At 34.2% G+C, this 16,811-nt stretch overlaps 1 protein-coding gene across 1 annotated transcript; it reads left to right on the top strand.

The window, feature by feature from the left end:
- Window positions 1–5,457: 5,457 nt before the first annotated feature.
- Window positions 5,458–15,122, top strand: LOC111518083 (uncharacterized). The gene is made up of 4 exons (XM_074176328.1): window positions 5,458–6,443; window positions 8,069–8,170; window positions 13,910–14,065; window positions 14,993–15,122. The coding sequence occupies exons 1-4, from the start codon at window positions 6,354–6,356 to the stop codon at window positions 15,053–15,055; spliced, it is 411 nt and encodes a 136-aa protein (XP_074032429.1). The 5' UTR covers window positions 5,458–6,353; the 3' UTR covers window positions 15,056–15,122.
- Window positions 15,123–16,811: the final 1,689 nt, after the last annotated feature.

Raw genomic sequence — 16,811 nt, 5'->3', positions numbered from 1 at the left:
ACAGATGAGGCAACGTTCTCTTCAAATGGAACGGTAAGTTCTCAAAATTGCCGATGGTGGGCCCAAGAAAATCCCAATTTCACAGTTGAATGTGGTGATCAGTATTCCTTTAAAACTAATGTATGGTGTGGAATACTTAACGACCAAATAATTGGGCCATTTTTCTTTAGGGAAAATTTATCATCCGTCGGTTATCTCAACCTTTTAAATAATGAGGTTAGTAGAGTTTTAGATGATATGCCTTTAAATATTAAATACGACCTATGGTATCAGCTTGACGGCGCACCAATTCATCACACGGTTGCAGTAAAACAGTCCCTCCAACAAATGTTCAGAGGCAAAGTTATTGCACGTAACTGGGAACATAATTGGCCACCTAGATCACCCGACTTGACGCCTTTAGACTTTTTCTTGTGGGGTTACCTGAAACAAAAAGTGTACCGAAGTAGACCATTTACTGACATACAACATCTGCAAATATAAATCCCTGATTTATTAAAAATGCAGTTACAGATGTCAGTAAAAGGACCATAATTTGTATTGAACGTGGAAGACGACATACTGAAATGTAGGCTATAAGTGTTTGATAACCTCATTTAGATCAATGAGTAATTTTTTGTACCCATTTGTATTTTCTATAATATTATTGTTGTTTAAAATTTATAATAATAATAATAGTTCTATCGAAATTATTCGCATTTTTTTAGTTGCCTCTGCTTTTTCGAAATCAAAGGTTTGTTGAAGAAAATAGCGAAGTGATTGAAAGTTTGCACCAGTCATGTTAAAATTTTTATAACAAATTTTTAATTTCTCTCTAAAAATGTCCGTATAAGTGAAAATGTATCAGAAAAGTTAAACTCCATGATGAGTTTGTTATGTATACATGAATTGATGACAATTAATCGAACTTGTTTTTTAAAATAAGGGAGATACCTGTCAAAAATAAGCAAAACGTTAACTTTATCCTAGTTGCATAAAATTTGGCATATGGATATAAAATTGCCGTAGACAAACTTTTTCAACTAACTTTTTGTTAAATTCGATCTAGAAATGCACTTTTTCAATTTTTTTTCAGAAAAAAAGTTGAATTTGACAAACACTGAACGTCAGTGGGTCGCAGTTGGCCGCATCATTTCAAGTTAAATTTAAAGCACAAACAAGTGCCAAAGTTGAACTTCATTGAAACTTTTCGAAAAAAAAGTGCGCACTTTAATGCTGACACTGTATATGTATATATATATATATATATATATATATATATATATATATATATATATATATATTCAATTGCCAAATATACCAAATATACCAAATATACCAAATATGCAATTCATGATTGCATTATTTGGTAAAACATCATAGATTTGTCTTATATTAGATCATTTTTTAAGCTATACCAAATAGTATGAAGATGATGTTTTATTTCGGTTTCATTACAAATCGAAAATAAAAAATATTTGATGATGATTTATAAATTATATATTTTTGTATTCAATTAAAATATATATTTCTGCCAATGAATTGAGAGTGTTAGAAAGGAAATAAATACTTCATTATCGTTTCAGCTTATATAAGTATATGACTATTATCTTGAAAAAGTTTGATTTGGCGTGCGAAATAAAAGATATAATAGGTTGAGATTTGAGTATCATTTGATGTATCCCGTTACTGTCTCAGTGTACGCATATCGAAAACCTTCTAATATTTGAAGGGTATTTTCGAAACAAATGAACCATGAGTGGGAAGTGTTGACGTATGTAGTAATTTAATTTTTTCTTTTTCAATGCGTATTTTTTGTGATGTTCATATGATGCTATTTACCACACTAAAAATTTCCATATATTCTATAGGTTCTTTTCGAGACGTAAATGTGATTCAGTTTTTGTTATGTAAATTGATATTATCGCCGCAAAAAAGCGTATTATGGAAAGATAATTATGATGCGGTCCATCATTGTCAAAATAGAAAACATATATTTTTTAATTTTTTTTGTTTCAGAAGATAATCTGTTCGCAATATACCGATCATGCTGTTTTGGTTGGCTGTCAGAAAAGAACACCGGAAGGGTTATATTGTTTCAATATCTGACTTTTCAGTTAATACCAGTCTTGGCATTCATTGAATTTTTTATAACGGTAGTTTTTATGCCAATAGAAAACATTATCCGTTTCTGATTCTGTTGCAAATGGTAAATATACGCTGGAACTGTCGATGTGAGATAATTCTTTAATTATTTGAATAAACAAGTTTTGAAGGGGATGTAAGAAGGGTTACCTGCGAGCTAATGGTGTACAGTATGGTTCGCAAACATCACTGCACGAAAGTTTCGTCATCAACATTTCACCACAAGATGACTGATAACTTTTTCAGTAGTTATTTTTTTGTTACATGATCTGTATGAATTGTTTTTCATGTGTGAAATAAGAAGCTCTCCATATTCACAGTACCTAAGATTGAATAGCAACAGGCCTATAGTTCATGTGTTGTAATCAATATTAACCCACCATTAATCGTAGGTACCTAGGCAAAAATAAATTTATTATTCAATCTGTTGATGTATGAAACTTCATGTCATGGAAGTTTTTTCCCTGCCTTGCAACCCTTTCATCTTTGATATTGTGAGTAGCACACATGCAGTCTTTAAAAGCCAAACGGAATAAATTCATTATTTCGGTTACGTTACAATCCCAAAACACGTCAAATTTAAATTATAATTTGATATTATTCAACAGAAAAATGCTACTCCTATCTTCAACCCCCGTTGAATGACAGGTACAACCCCCCCATGGGAAATATAGGCTTGTGATATATCGTTTACTTCATATTGAGGTACTGATAACAAGAAAGTGAGCAAAAACCATAGCAATGTTCTTTTTAGATGGTGTCCTTTAAAAAACTGTAAATAATTTCCATGGCAACGTTAGTTTAAAACGCCTTGTCAACTTGTATTGTATGTTACAACATTAGTTGTCAGTATTTTAAGTTTGAAGTTCGTTAACTTCAAGTCTGATAAATGGATAGACTAAAGGAAATGCATAAAATAACAGTTTTACAAATGATTGGTTACAGAGATAAAACCCGAACACAACAGAAAGTAGTTCGTCTATTTCATGAGAAATTTCCTAATTTACCGCCAATATTTCAAGGAACAATAAGCAAGATATAGAAGCAGTTTCATGAGCTTAGTCACGTTGGGCAGATAAAAAAAGTAGCTGCCAATGCAATGAGTGATGAACTCAAATTAGATGTGATGGTTGCAATGTTAGCCATACATCGATAGTAAACATATTAGAAGAAAATAAAATGCATCCCTATAAAATGATACCTACTCAGGAGCTCCTGGAAGACGTTTTTGATAGAAGAACTAATTTTTGTGAGCAAATGCTGGACATGCTGGATAACAATATCGTCCAATTAGAAGACGTTATGTTTTCTGATGAGTTGTTTTGTCTCTTAACGGTTATGCTAATCGGCAAAATTGCCGTTACTGGTCAACAGAAAATCCTCACTGTATGAGAGAAGAACACACGTAAAGAAGTTGAGTTAAGTTAATGGTTGGGCAAGGATTGTAGGAAACCATATCATTGGTTCCTTTTTCATTGAGGGCAACTTGAATGGCGATATTTATTTGGCACTACTTCAAAAGGATGTTATTCTAAGTTTAGCAAGTTTATACCCTTTTTCAGGAAACTCTCAAGTTCCAGTGAATACGATACGGTTTCAGTAGGATGAAGCACCACCACATTATCAAGTTAATGTATGGCAATACCTCGATACAACATTTTCCAATCGGTGGATAGGGAGGCGAGAATCGATTGAATGGCCAGTGCGATCACCGGATCTTTCATTATTAGATTTTTTATCTGTAATGAGCAATGTGTACAATAACAAACCTTCAGATTTGAATGACTTAAAACAAAAAATAACGCTTGCGATTAGATCGGTCACACCTAATACGTTAAGTAATATTAGAAGACAGTTTTATTTGAGATTTGTTGCTAAGATGTTCGCGGTGAACATTTTCAATATTTACTTCGTTAACATATATAGTTATTTTTCGTATTCTACATTTCATTACGTTTTGCAGTAAGTTTTGAGTTTATTTTATCGAATTTCAGTAACCACCTGATTTCAATTTATTTCATCTCAACTGTTGCAATAAAGTTGAAAGCGATAACATTTTTGAATAAAGAATGAAGATACCTTTTAAACGGTATATCACAAACCTATACTTCCCATTTAAAAAATTTGGGGTTGTGCCTGTCATTCGAAGGGGATTGAAATTAGGGGTGGTATTTTTACGTTGAAGAATGTTAAATTATAATTTACATTTAACGTGTTTCGGAATTGTTTTCAAATATGTACAGTAACCGAAATATTGAATTCATCCCATTTGGCGTTTACACACTGTATATCGTGCCAATCTTGGTTCGATTTTATGATAAAATTGGGTGAAAATTGTAAACTATCAAACCGATAGGGATATGCAGTTGGAATTTGTTGAAACATTATTCGAACAAAATCCATGTTGAATTATTGATTTTCGAATTCCAAGCACTTTAGATGAATTATTTCCCATTCCCGATTCATCTACGAGGTCTGTTCAAAAAATAAGGTGAATGTTCATATTACGCGGGCTGCGTATATTCGATTAGCGATTTTTTTACCTTGGTACAATCGTATCGAACGTATGTTTACAGTTTCAGCTGTTTAGCATATTTAGTTTGTTGGCGAGAGGCATGAAAGTTAGCGCGTTAAGCGATTTTCTGCTATTGAAAAAATGTATGACAATGGGTTGTAGAAGGTTCAACTGCTGCTGTACCGATCTTTAATACGTTCTAAATTAGATTATGGTTGTATTGCATATGCTTCTGCTAAACGAAGAACATTATCTCAACTGGATTCAGTACATCATTCTGCTCTGCGCATAATCGCAGGAGCGTATAGGACCACGCCAGTGGAAAGCCTATACTGTGAATTAGGAGAACCTTCCCTGAGTTTTCGCAGAACCCAGTTGAGTTCGTCATATGCTACTGCAGTTGCATCTATGAAAAACATTCCCACTTACAGGAATACAATAACAAATCGATTCCAACAAGTTACTGTCGGCCAAGAACTGATCCACCAGTGTGTCGCGACCCATAGTTTGGGAACCACTGCTCTAATCATCAAAAGAAAAGTTGCTGAGGATGTCGGCATATCGATTGGCTCATGCCATGCAATTTTTTCGAAAATTGTCACATGTCACATGTCACAAAAACTCGTCACATGAGCAGCGCTCAGGAATTGTTGAAAGACATCAACGGTGAACCAGATTTGCTTGAGAGGGTCATAACTTATGACGAAGCGTATGAATATGGTCATGAAATTGAGATTCCAATCGTCCCAATAGAAGAACTCAGGAGAGCCAAGAACAAAACTACTTCGCCAAGTTCGTATGTATATCTGGTGGAGACTACTTTGAAGGGGACACAATACAAATTGATTTATAAATAATTATTTTTTGAGAAAAATAAAAATTCATCTCATTTTTGAACATACCTCGTATATTGATCCGAAATGAAATCGGGATTCAGCCAATATGATGTGCTATATGAGTCTTGGTAACGAATTATGAAATTTCAGGGTTCATTGATGTATCTTGTGGCCTTAGCAGTGTTTTCAGCGATCCGGACTATTCCTGAAATGATTAAAATGAACACTTGGTCATGGAAATTGGCCGGCGATGAAATCTATAGAAATCTTTTATCGGAAGGAAAACATTTGAAGGTTGTGTGTTGCGTAATTTTTTGCTTAACTATTTCATCAACACTACTATTGGCTCCAGTTGTCGGAGATGAAAAACATTGGCAATTTTTATCGTTTGTATGGAATAAATATCTGGAAGACCAAATGAATATCATACTTTTGATTTTTTTTACAATGAACGCAGCCATTTTAGGACTATTTCTCTCATCACTGGTCTGTTACAGCTTGTATTCTATTGGGCATTTGGAATTTCAGTATCAACTTTTGAATGCATTTGTATGTAGGTTACACACTGGATCAATATATCATATGAATGATATCAGATATCAGGATAGAGTGGCTGTTTTACTTATATGCTGCATCAAAATGCATACACAGATCAAAAAGTAAGTTTGTGGAATATTCAAATTCAATTCAGAATTTTGAAGTAAAGGTTGGAAAACTAATAATGAATATATTCAAAATCTCGTAGCTCATAGTTACGGTTAACTCCCAAATCGGTGAAAGAGCCCGAAGCCATAGAGATAAATATACTCCTAAATTATAAAACCCTCATTGAGTTATTTTTCTTCAATTTCTTTTTGTTTTTTCGTAGATTGAAAACGATGGTGATGGGCAGAGCTACCGCTTTAGTTCTATCATTCACGGCCTACGGCTTGACTATATTCGTCTTTTCTGCTTATTTCATAATGACGGTAAGATTCTAATTTACTACTTAGTTATATGAATCAACTACGAATACTTTCTAAAATTGTTACAAGTATTCAAAGACTTGTCAATGACTACCTGCGTGATAGAGTAGAGAAGAATTTGGAACGTCTGGCGAGAAAAGAGACCTTTGAAAACACCAAAACAAAAATGATGTCCTCAAAGCATGTTTCGCTAACCAAGTTAGCATCATTAGGAGACGGTATTAACTGCTTTCTATGGCTATGTTGATGTTTTTATATGCATAATGGAGGATAGTGTCACACAGGTCCAATTTTGCCATAGAGAACAGCTACCTACGGAATAAGTGAGGAATGCTTGAAATTGTCGAGTTAGGCTCATAACAAGTTTTAGAAGCCTTCGACAGTTTAAACAATCAAAAATGTGAAATGTGATTTGAGAACGGCGATAAAGGCCCTATTCCTCTCAGACAATCAATCAATATTTATTTCCATTTTTTCGACATGGCTTGCATGTAATGGAGTTGTCAATTGTCAGGTAAATTAGTACATTGAAATAAAATAAAAATTTACATCCAAAAATAAAAATAAAAAGGTTAAACTACACCTACATTGAAATTCACATCACACATTGTTAATCACATATGAATTTTTATAAAATCACATATACTATAAAAACATTTTTCCATTAAAAAGTTCTTCAACTCATATTTAAATGAAGACAATTTATTTATAAACTTCAATTATTTTGGGATATTGTTGAATATTTTGAGGCCAAAATAATCAGGAGCATATACATTCATTTTTCTTTTTGCAAAATTCACATTGCATTTTGCATTGCATTTTTATTGTTTCATAACCATGAATATCTGAATTGCGAATAAAAGTGTTCTTATTTTTAAAAACATGGACACACGTTTCAAAAATGAAGAGACATGGAAGCGTCAAAACACGAAATGTTTTGAAAATAGCTCTACATGATTCTCTGTTAGAAACTCTCGCGATACATCTCAAAATTCGTTTTTGTGCAATAAAAATAGCTTTCCCACATGGTTCCATATCTGAGGGTCGATTCGACTTGGGCATGATAAACATTTAACATCTGTTTCACTTCTAGAACAAATCGTAAATTAATGAAGAGATATTTCAAAGAATTCACTTTGTAAGATAATTGCTGGCAATGGAATTTCCAAGAGAGATGTTCATCCAGAGATACTCCCAAAAACCTAACCTCTGCATGTGTATTCTGCATTGTAATTTCACCAATTTTGACTTCAAAAATCATCAATATTTCTTTGGCGACAGTGAAATCTTAACATCTGAGGTTTTTCAATATTCGCACTCTGACGTAATTACAGTTAGAAAATAGATAAAGATTAGGTGTCAAACAGGTAGGGAATAACAATAGGAATAATTCGATTGGATATAATGATCATGTGAAGATCTGGTCTATCGAGGTAGTTTCCATGAATCTAAGAAAGTCTCGTATATTTTCATCATCAATTTTGATAATAGTACGATTCAAAGATAAACTTTGTTAGTAAAGCTGGAGGTAAACAAGAAAAACAAAAAAAAATTAGCATTGAGACGTTCTGTCAGATACACTACTGAATATGCAACCAAAATTCTTTATGTAAAATCATTTTTTGTAGGATATGAGTCCCAGAAGTAACTTCAGAATGTACATCTTAATAGTGACGGGTTGTTTCATACTCTGGGCCTTTTGTGAATATTGCCAAAGAGTGAAGAATGAGGTAAGTTTCAACTGAATTTTTTTTGTATAAAAATTATATATATAGTGTGTCTCACTTTTCATGGAAACACCCCCGTATCTTCCGTAATTATTGAAGTAGATTTTTTTTGGTTTTGACATCAAAACACGAACCTTTCCTAGAAAATCAGAATTTTTAAATGAAAAATCAATTGTTCGAAAGAAATTTGACTTTTATTTTCACATAAATAATTTATTTTTTATTTTGGTGTCAGGAAAGTTATTCTTTCTCGCAAATATTGATTTTTTTATGTCGAATGGAAGCATGATATCAGTGAGGTTTTAGGATGGTTAATGTTGATTCAGATTCTCATCTTCACATTATTTTCAAAAAAGCAAGTGTTTTTTGTGACTAAAAGTTTTATGTAGTTCAAAACTCTTTCGAAGTATTACTTTCAAAATCACGTTTTCAATTGAAATAACAAAATAATCAATTTCAATTGATTTAATTGTTGACAATTCAATATTTTTGTACCTTCTTTCAAACTTTCCTCCAAGCGAACACATTTTTCCATGCGCCTTCTATTATTTCCTCCAACTCTTGTCAGTTCTCTAGGTGTGATTTCTCCACACGCTCGTATAATTCTTGCACGGAGATATTTCCTATTTGTTGGCCTATGCTTATAAACTTTTTTTTTCAACGTTCTCCATCAATAAAAATCCAGTGGAGTTAGATCTGGAGATTGTGGTGGCCATACTACGAGAGAGGTTTTGGGTCCTATCCATTTCATAGGTAGGAAAAAAATGGCCCGATAATATTTTCGTTCAGAATACCACACTACACATTAATTTTCTTAGATATTTGGTCTCTTCAATTCACCATCCGATTTGGATTTTTTTCAGCACAAAATCTCATGTTCAAGGAAGATACATATATTCGTGGTAAAGGTAGCCTCATCATTGTATAAGTTATAGTTTGAAAAATTCCTGTTATTGAGATGATTTCCCTGCATCCATAAATAATACTCCATACGGCGATAAGTTTCTCAAACTGATTCTAGGATCAGCTTGATAAGCCGCCGATATGGTATCATCTTCAATATGTTGTTTTACAATTTTTCTGCCCTTTGTCACTTTGCCGATGCTCACTCGAATTCGATTTTTTTTTCGATTTTTTGCATTTTCTGAGAACATTTACTACAGCAATATATATTTTTTTATATTATCAGAAAGTAGAGATTTCAACGAACAAAAAGCATACCGAGTTTCTGAAAAAAGCAGATATTTTGACGCGAGAATTTTCGATTGAAAATTAGGGTGCTATTTTGATATTGAGTCAAAATAAGGTGAAAAAATAAATAATTCAAATCAAATAAATTACAGTGTATTTGAGACATAAAATGGTGACTTTCCACCAAATTTCGTGAAGAATTTTTTTTTAAGATAAAAATGAAAAACCAAAAACTTGGTTGTCACATAAATTTTGGGGTAATGTGGAAAAATTGTAGATACAAAAGTTGTAGATTTTTTTATTACCTACAACTTTGCTATTCAACTTTTTTCCATAGTTTTGCCGGATGAAAACTCACCCGTTCCCACTTCCCGAACTTAGATCGCCCGTAATTTATTTTTTCATAATCTCCTTCTTTTCTAATGAGTTCCATCCTACTATTTTTTTTATTTTTACCATTTTTGAAGGCGTCAGCCCTGGTCTATTTGTGATCATTTGACTATTTATCTTGGAAAGTATTGGGCAGCTCCACACAAATATTCAGGCCGATTTCAAATCGGCTTTTTGCTGGGGCAGAAATTATTTCACTTTGTGACTTGATAGTTCATACTGTAACCTCTGGCGTAAAATGAATCTAATGAAAACACTTTCCCAACACCAGAACAGCACGCTACAAGAAATATTTTTTGCATGAAAACGACCATAGAATAAGTGAGAAATGTTTGAAATTGTTGAGACCGGTTCAAGATAAGAGGTTTCTGGATGCCTTCGAGAGCTTGGAAATCGAAAAATGCGGAATGAGTTCTATGAATAGCGACAAAGGTCCTATTTCGAGCAGACCTTTATTTTATCTTATACGCGATAAATGTAAATGAAAAATAGTAGTCCGGTCAAATTAGACTAAAAAATAAGAGTGAAGGTACATAAATTTACAATAAGCTGCAAATGCGTGTAATTGTTCAAAACATAGTAAGATTTTGAAATTCCGAATGATTGCGATGCCTGGAAAAAAAATTATTCGAGGTCAAAGGTCAAAAATCTTGAAAAAAATTGGTTTTTCGCGATTGTCAGGAAAACGGTAACTTTTATCATAAAATAACCTCAGCTAAAAATTTTAGATCATAAAATTCTCTACAAAAAATGTATCAATACTTTTTTCTTAGAGCCACCGTTTCTGAGATACGACGAGTCAAAAAGTTGTAGAAGTTGTAATCGTCATTATATGCATAAGTATGCCAGGTATATACATCTCTGAAGTTGTAATTTAAGTAAAAATATTTTTCTATTGCTAAACATAAGTATAAATATCCCTACCCTTCATCGTTGTTTGATGACTTCGGGATGCGTAAAACACAAATGTCTGCCTTTTACGATTGTTTCCAACAGGTCAATATTGAAATTAACAATACTGATACGACATACATCATTGACGGTGGAAACTTACTACATCGTGTTGTGTGGGATAGTGAAGAAACATATAGCATTATTTTAGATAAATACGTTCAGTAGGTACGCAGACATTTTGGTGCCAGAATTACGGTCGTATTCGATGGCTATGATGATTGCACGAGAAATATTAAAGCTGCAGAACAACGTCGTCGAACTTTAGCAATATCTTCATCTTTCGATAGGTAATCGATTTGATGAACTTATGACAGTTCCTATCAGTCAACAGTTCCTACCAGTAACAGAATACTCACAACAAATCTCGGTTCATTTCAATGTTGAAGGATAAGTTTATTGGCGAAAATATATTGGTTGAACAGGGTAGTAACGATGCCGACGTACTGATTATTGAAACAGCTATAGAGCAATTTAATTTGACAAATACAACCATTGTTGTTGGTGAAAATGTAGACTTACTCGTACTTTTTACTGCTCAAACTCCACCTGAAAAAACTATTTTCTTTCTAAAGCCAGGAAAAGCTCAAAGTCAAACCGAAATATATTCGTCAAAAAATTTATCTACTTTTGCAAAGAGTCAAAATCATGTTGTACTATATTTACACGCAATAGCTGGCTGTGATACGACGTCTGCATTTTACAGGAGGGGTAAAGCAACAGTCTTTACAATGTTTGAAAAACAAGATTTAGTTCAATGTGCTGAAGTTTTTAAAAAAAGTAATTCGACTCAACAAGAAATTATCACCAACGGGATTCAGTTTCTTCTTTCTATGTACAAAGCTCCGAAAAAATCCACCTGCTTAGATAAGTATCGATATGCATGTTTCGTAGAAAACACTAAAAATAAGAAACAGGTGCAATTAGCTTGTCTTCCTCCAACCTCACTTGCTGCTCATCAATATCTTTTCCGGGTATACTACCAAGTTCACGTGTGGCTTGGTTATCAGCTAGATCCAAAAGACTGAGGTTGGAAGTTGGTCGACAATGCATTAGAACCTATTCAGATTTTACTCCCACCTGCGCCGGAAAAACTGCTGAACACAATTTTTTTCAACTGAAAAAGGGATGCAGCGCTAAATGTGGTTGTAAAAGGTTGGACTGTTGTGTTCTCTGGCATGTACACATTGTCAAGGCCAGTCATGTTCTAATGCTGAATCACCAATAGTAGAAGATTCATTTGATACCAATGAGGAAACATGCGATACATCACTCTTGACGCAGTTTACGTGCACCCAGGATGAACACCAAGAAGAAGAATACCAAGAAGAAGTATTTGAAGGTTATGACTCAGATGAATAAATTTTTACATTTTTTTAATTTCAATCGCTTTTATAATTTCCAACCCTTCCTAATATATTTTATTATGCAAGTTTTCAATTTGACAGAATCACAACAAACGTGGAATAGGCCTACTGGGGAAACCACGTTAAAAAAACGCGCTAAGTACACTACCTCATAGGTGGCGTGGAAACGTGTGCATATAATGCCGATTACAACTTTTTGACTCATCGTATCTCAGAAACGGTGGCTCTAAGAAAAAAAAGTTTTTTTATGATCTACAATTATATCACAGGTCATTTTATGATAAAACTTACCGTTTTCCTGAAAATCGCAAAAAACAAATTTTTTTCGAGATTTTTGACCTTTGACCTCGAATACCTTTTTTTTAGGCATCGCAATCATTTGGATTTTTAAAATCTCATTTTCAACTATGTTTTGAACAATTACAAGCGTTTGCAGCTTGTTGTAAATTTATGTACCTTCCAATGTCTAGATTGACCGGATTACAGGTGGATATTAAAGATATTCACTAACAAAATGGAAATACATAACAAATTAGAGGTAGTAAAAACAGGTAGTTCAGTCTAGGATCAATAACAGATAGTAGTTATGTAATACGAACTGGTGTAGTCAGATAACACTAACAGGTAGTAGTTAGACCACTAGGAAATAAAAACACTGACATAGTAGTAAAATTTCGTCATAATGATCTCCTGAGAACACTAGGTTTGGTGATGTTAGGCCTAAAGCGAGTGGATCTATTTGACCCTCCACCCCAGTCTGCAAGGGTTTATTGTGGCTTACACCTATTCACACTAGACCAAATAAGTGGTCTTTCAGGTCAGATGGTAAAAGTACGGCTCTGCCGTACCTGATTCGGTCCCCAGCGGGGCAGGCACAAAGTATATGCTCTGCTGTTTCATCGTTAATGAGATATTCGGATAGTCAAGGTGCAAGATTCCCACTTTGATACCCGCGACAACCTTCCGATATGAGGGTTTTTGCACATCACCTACACCTGACGATTCAACCATGCAGATCTTTTTCGCCTCTGGTTTTGGTGAATCATCACTTGAGCGCGAACGTTTGCTAACCTGCTCATAGGGGGTTTGTTCCTCCACCTGAGACAGATTCTGCGTACGCCGCTCAAGAATTTGGTGCAAGGTGGTTTCATAAAGTTCCCCGCTCTTGAGGAGACCACTCGGTCGTTTCCTGGCCGCACCATCAAACCTTTTTTTTTAGGTTCAATTATGTGATCAGGAATTGAAGAGTTGAGAAGCTCTTGCTCCAGATCTAAATTAACAGGGAGGTCAGTTGGAGTCGTAAGCTCGACATCCCTCTCCTCTGTAGACTCCGCGTCTCATATAATTTTTGAGTTCACTCTGTCCATAAAAGTCCCACGAGTAGCTAGAGAAAGAAGGTCAATCACGGCAGAGCCCCGCATTACCGTAACAAGGCGATGCTACGACGAGAGGGCGCCCGGTATCTCGAAGGTTCCGTACAGACAGCTGATAGGCTCAGTGTCATTCATCCTCTCGGCACGGATGCACACATCTTAGGATTAAGCTATCTTTGGGGTTGCATTCAGTTAGGTAATAACAGAACCACAAGTGATTCTCTCATTCCCGTATCCAGCGGAGCTACATGAAAGCATGCATCCGATGGCCGTTTTGCTCAACCACCACATCCCAAGCCAAGGCCCTCGAGGACGCTAAATGGGTTAGCGAAATGCGCGTCGAGGGAACGTAATTTTGGTTCTGGTGTTGGGAAAGTGTTTTCGATAAATTTACTTCGAGAGTATATAAATTCAAGAATCCTAGCCTAGACTTCGTTTCTTGACTTAATTTCATTACTCTTCAATTTCAGTCGGAGAAGGTTTTTCTCAACGCCTGCAGATGTCCTTGGGAACAATTCAACAACACCAACAGGCGGATACTTCTGATGTTCCTTTCAAACTCTATCAGTCCCGTTACGATTTCTTGCCATGGCGTCCTGGATGCGAATTATCCACTGGCAGTCAAGGTGAATAAATATAATGTTCAACTGTGTGAAAGCTTTTTGCCGTGTTATTGGCCGTTGTATGCAGGTTTCAATGACTGACGTTTCGTCTACGACTGCGGTAGTCATTATCGAAGCAATGTGGTAATAGTCGCAGTGCTCGAATCGGTGCTCCCATTGTTAGGAACATATACATAGGAAGATATACATAGACTACCTCAAATTATACACCTTATATTACTACCATACACACATATTACTACTTGAAGGTATTTTTCCCATGTTTGGAAATAATAAGCCTGTAACTATTTTCCTAATATCACATACATGTTCACTACTTTTTTTAATACATACCAAAATGACAGCTCAAAAAACTACTATTTCTATTTATTTACTTGCTATTCATTTTATCTTTCGATGTGTTCACTACATAACTGTCTCTCATACGCAACCTAACCGTGTTAGAAATTACACGTTAAAAGGTAAGGCCTCGTTAATCCTTATCTCGCACAAGTTTCGACTTCCGAGGGTTGTCGTTCTTAGGGGTGCGACAGCTGGTTAACGGAAAAAACAGATTTTTTTTAAACAGATTTTGAAGCTGTATTATTTTTATTCATTAATTATTTTTTCATCTGTACAACTTTTAGTATACAACTTTGAATTGAAGGGGTTATATAACAGAGATAATGGAAGGAATATGGAATATTGAATTTTTGAAATATTTCCAATGTTTCACCAACTTGGAAGTTATGTAATATTTTCTACTTTTGCATGTTACCTACCTCTGACGAAGAGAAAAACGAATTTTCGAAAACTACGCAAACAATAAGTTTTTTCACAATTCCTGATTATTCATTACATTATGCATGTTTTGAACATCGAAAATACAAAACTTGAGGCATATTATTTGTTAATTCCCATATAACTGACTTATCAGGAATTTTTTTTCAGATGTTTCGAATGGCTTATGCTGCCCACACGCTGTTAACCAATTTGAGTCAAAATCGTTCCTGATATACTTATATTTCATGTACTTTTCAATTGTTAGAAATTTGAATTATATTTCGAAATTTACATTATCAGCACCAAATTCTTCGTTTGAAATAAAATGCTTCGTACTCTTGTGGTTGAATCATTTTTGATCCTTTTGGGCAGATATATCATACAAAGTTCCTATAATCATCCGGTCAAATTAGACCAAAAAATAGGAGTGAAGGTGGAAAAATTCGCACCCAGCTCAAAATTGGTAGGATTGTTCAAAACACTATCATAAATGAAATCTAAAAGATTCTCATCGATGCCTGGAAAAAATTTACTTGGGGTCGAAGGTCACAAAACCGGGTTTTTCGCGATTTTCAACAAAACGGTCAGTTTCATCATGAAATCAGTTACGACAAAAATTGTAGATCAGATAATTATCTATAGAAGATGACAAGATATTTTTTTCCGTTAAAGCCACCGTTTCGCAGATATAACGATTCAAAAAGTTGTAAACGTCATAATATGCACACGTTTCCACGTAACCTTTGAGGTAGTGTACCTGGCGTTTTTTCGACGTATTTTAACATATTTTAACGTTTATTAACGTATTTTCCGGTATGCCTATTGTAAGGATCTGCTGTGATTATGTTTGATTTGTAACTATTGAATAATAAAAAATATTGACAAAGGTTGAGAATGATAAAAGCGGTGTGAATAAAAAAATAGGGAAATTAATTCGTCTGATTCACAATCCTCATATACTTCTGCTTTCTCTTCTTTTCCTTGTTCTTCTTCTTCATCCTGGGTGCAAGTAAATTGCCTCAATAGTGATACATCATATGTCTCCTCGTTGGTGACTCAACATTGGAGTATGTCGGGCTTGACAATTTGTACATGCTAAAAGACAAAACAGCCCAACTTTTAGGCAACATTTAGCACAACATCCTTTCTTACAGTTGCAAGGCCCTCTCAACTGAAGATTTGATTACCTCTTTTCGTTGCCTTGGCTAGTGATTGCGATTTTTATTCAGATATTTATCTATGTGTGTTGATTTTCTGGCCCAATGACTCACCTTCTCATATGCTCACCAACAAATCCAAAAGGCGAAGCCGGCGTGGCGGATGCCTTTTTGCTTGAAGTTTACGAGTATATGAAATGGATGATGTAATTAATGGAATATGTTTCAAAGAATGAATTGAATTGAATGAATTAAACTCAAGTATAATTTGAATCGAAGGGGTTATATTTTTAGGAGTGATTAATTTTTGGGAAAGAAAGTTTTCAAACATTCTTCTTGGAATAAAAATCAGATATCATTCACATGAGTTCTACTTCAAATGAATGGTAACAAATGGCACTTACATGGAACACTGTCATCCTCACTGGTATATATCGATGTTTCAAGTATAATATGAATTGATTTGAAATCCCTGAAAGGAATTGAAAATATTAACAGAAAAATTACAATTTTATTAAACAAAAAACTGAAATTACAAAGAAATAACATACAAGCAAGAACAAAAAAAATCAAAAATAGAAGATTTAATACAAGCTAAAAATTAAAAATTACCCGAAGACGATTGTGGATACTAACAATCGAATGTTAATGTTAATGATATTTTTAAATTTTTAATTTTCAGCTTGTATCAACTTTTCAATTTTTTATTTTTTTTTTGGTTGTTCCTTGTATGTTTCTTTGTAATTTCACTTATTTGTTTAATAAAATTGTTAATTTTCTGTTACCCTTTTAAATTTCTTTCAAGGATTTCAAATCAATTCATATTATTT

The sequence above is a fragment of the Leptinotarsa decemlineata genome, unplaced genomic scaffold (genome assembly GCF_025532065.1).
Source record: "Leptinotarsa decemlineata unplaced genomic scaffold, Ldec_3_MD MMD2_tig00001719_RagTag_RagTag, whole genome shotgun sequence".
Classification (NCBI taxonomy): Eukaryota; Metazoa; Arthropoda; class Insecta; order Coleoptera; family Chrysomelidae; genus Leptinotarsa; species Leptinotarsa decemlineata.
The sequence above is the reverse complement of the archived record's forward strand: the minus strand, read 5'-3'. Positions and strand labels throughout refer to the sequence as shown.